The following is a 3,317-nucleotide window of genomic DNA, read 5'->3' on the forward strand; positions in this document are numbered from 1 at the left end:
TCTGGACTTTTTTTTTTAAGATTTTTAAAATTTTTAAAATTTATGTGACAGAGAGAGAGAGAGAGAGCAGAAGCGGGGAGAACAGAAGACAGAGGGAGAGGGAGAAGCAGGCTCCCCAATGAGCAGGGGCTCAATCTCCGGACCCTGGAATCATGACCTGAGCTGAAGGCAGACGTTGAACTGACTGAGCCACCCAGGCATTCCCATTTTTTTTTAAATAGTTCCATCCTGAGAACTTTGTCCTCCATTTTCTGGAAAATGACTTTATTTTATTTTATTATGGAGATCTGGTGATCCCACCCCACCCCCACACATATGTCTCCCTTCCCCAGCTGGTCCTGGCAGAGACTGTGAGACTAGAGTTGACATCACAATATCCCTTTTTTGAAGAGGTTATGGTCTTGGTGGGTGGGGCAGAAGGGAGGGGCAGCCCTGGGTGGAGTCATCTTTACTTAGTCCACCTAGTACCAAGTATGAGTCAGTAGCCACGACAGGCCTCAGCTGGGCCACATCTGGAGAAGTGGGGTGGGGGATGATATAACATCGCAAAATACCTGGCCCCAGCCTGGTCAGTCATCCCTCTCTGGGCAACAAGGAAACTAGCCTTTGGCCTAAGAATACAACACCTGAGACGAAGGCCTGCAGAAACATCCGTCTGCCCTCACCCCTTCTGCCCCGGCTTCTACCTGCTCACCATCTGCCTGCTCACTGAGGTCCATGCCGCATGTCATCTCTCGAACGCCCAGGATGGCCCAGAGTGGGCGTCCTTCTGGTTTGCCTGCAGACAAGAAAATCTCTTCAAGTGTCACCCGAGTGATAGTGAAGACTGCAGGCAAGCAGGAAGACTTTATGATAGCAGATGACACCTCAGTGAGGCAATTCAAGGAGAAGCTATCCACTCACTTTAAGTGCCAGGTGGACCAACTCGTGCTGGTCTTCATGGGCCGCCTTCTCAAAGACCATGACACACTGAGCCAGAGGGGCATCCTAGATGGCCACACCATTCACTTGGTCATCAAGTCCAAACGCAGCTCCAGATCCCTAGCCCATTCCTCCCGGAAGCTGCTGACCGAAGAGCCCTGCCACCGGGACAGAAACACCGAAGGAAACAGCAATGGAGTGTACCAACCTGCCGGTGTGAGTCACACCCCAGTGGAATCAGCCCTCCTCGTGGAGTCTGATGCACCCAAAACGCATACCCAGGATCTGGAAGTGGGTAGTCCAGAGTACATAGCACAGATGCTACAGAATCCTAGTATCCAGCAGCTCCTGTCTGACACAGACCTCATGAGACAGTTCATCTCAGAACACCCAGACATGCAACAACTGATGCAGCAGAACCCAGAAGTCTCCCACATCCTCGACAATTCTGAGATCCTATGGCAGACTCTGGAGCTGGCCAGAAACCTTGCTGTGATTCAAGAGATAATGCAGATCCAGCAACCTGAACAGAATCTTGAGCATCCACTGAGCCCACAGGCACACTTGGGCTTAGAGACAATGCCCGGTGGGGACAACGCCCTGGGTCAGAGTTATGTTGATTGCAATGACCAAATGCTCAACAGCTCACAAGATCCCTTTGGGGGCAATCCTTTCACAGCTCTCCTGGAAGGACAAGTTTTGGAACAAGTTCAATCCTCACCTCCATCTCCAACACCACCCCAGGAACGGCGGGACCAGCTCCCACAGCTCCCTACAACCCGAGTCATCTATACTAGTTCTCGTGGTTTATCCTCCATCACCTCAGCCAACGTCACCCCCAACAGGGTGAACCATACTCCCAGTGCCTATGCCACCACTATCTCCGCCACGTGCCGGAGTCACACCTGTCCCGTTCAGCAGCCGGCTGGGGTACCAGCCTTACCTAGCATAGAGCTCACCCAGCAGCCCCAGGCAGAGGATAAAGATGGCACCATCTCTCTAGATAGGTCTGACCAGAAATTAGAAGACGACCTCCAGGCTTCAGATGAGCAGATCAGCTCCCAGATCACAGGAAACATGATGCAGTTGCTTTTGAACAACCCGTACTTGGCAGCCCAGGTGATGTTGTTCATAAGTATGCCCCAGCTGAGTGAACAGTGTAGGCAGCAGCTGCCCGCATTCCTGCAGCAGACACAGCTTCCCGACATGCTGATAGCCCTAGCCAACCCTAAAGCATCACAAGCAATATTGCAGATTGAGCAGGGTCTGCAGCTGTTGGCCACAGAGGCTCCTGTTGTTCTACCCTGGGTTGCACCCTACCTATGGGGCCTGGGTTGGCTTCCTGCCCCCAGCTGCAGCTACCCTGACACGGTGCCCTGGGCCTGGGATGTGCCAGATATTGCTGAACCCAAAGATCCTGAATGCTGCCACAAATCTGGAACCGTCCAGCAGAAGCTACAGTCCTTAGCTGAAGACCCTTCCCAACTTCCACAAGCCCCTGAGATTCGTTTCAGTCAGCAGATGGAGTCTCTCCAGGCCATGGGATTTGGGAACCACCATGCCAATCTGCAGGCACTCATCGCTACTGAGGGGGACACCAGTGCCGCTATTCGCAAGCTCAGGAGATCCCAAGGATTCTAACCACCGTGCCTACTTATTTGCTTGTTACCTGCCTGCTGACCCATTTGACCACATCATCTGCCCCTTCCACCTCTTCTGATGCTTCCAGCCAGGAGAAGTCCTGGAACAGGAGAAACCAAACAATGTTTTCTCCACTGAATAATAGACCACTGGCCATGGGTAGAAGATCTGTCAATAAAATGGCTACTCCCACATGCCCACATCTGAGGTTTCGCTTTGTTTCTTCTGCAAAAAAGGAAACTATCTGTGAGTGATACCCCTGTCTCATCTACAATCCACACATGAGCACACACACACCATGTGCAGATATTAATATAGAGAATCACGGTTGTGTACATAGACCCACAAACTCAGACATCATACCATGCTCACATACCCAAGGTCATGCATATGCTGTGCACACATACACGAGGTCACATAGCCAAAGGTTCACGTGTACAGGCACATACATTCAACACCCTGCACACACAGTCATGGGCATGCACAGCAACGCACAAATACCTAAGACATACGCAGACCCACGTGTAGGGGAAGACAGTCATAACGTAGCCATACAAAAGGAAAATTCCTGTAGATAGACACATAAGTAGTCATAAAGATTTCCTCAATTTCCCAAGTCCAAGTTGTTCCAGTTTGAAAGTGGAAGAAGAATGGCCTGGTGGGCTAGGGTAGGAGAAGTCCACATTTCAGCCAGGTCTCCGTAAGTCTTTATCCTCTTCAGGAATCTCCTCCTAACTGCCACTGTCAAACTCGTA

The 3,317-nt window shown here is 51.1% G+C and overlaps 1 protein-coding gene across 1 annotated transcript; it reads left to right on the plus strand.

The window, feature by feature from the left end:
* Positions 1 to 717: 717 nt before the first annotated feature.
* Positions 718 to 2,562, plus strand: UBQLNL (ubiquilin like). The gene has a single exon (XM_045782974.2). It carries the CDS (start codon positions 718 to 720, stop codon positions 2,560 to 2,562), a length of 1,845 nt encoding a protein of 614 aa, XP_045638930.2.
* Positions 2,563 to 3,317: the final 755 nt, after the last annotated feature.

The sequence above is a fragment of the Ursus americanus genome, chromosome 16 (genome assembly GCF_024610735.1).
Source record: "Ursus americanus isolate L20-20 chromosome 16, mUrsAme1.1.p, whole genome shotgun sequence".
NCBI classification, from domain to species: Eukaryota; Metazoa; Chordata; class Mammalia; order Carnivora; family Ursidae; genus Ursus; species Ursus americanus.

Bases quoted from the DNA above. Each gene is read 5' to 3' on its own strand.
- UBQLNL (XM_045782974.2), top strand. From the start codon at position 718: ATGCCGCATGTCATCTCTCGAACGCCCAGGATGGCCCAGAGTGGGCGT.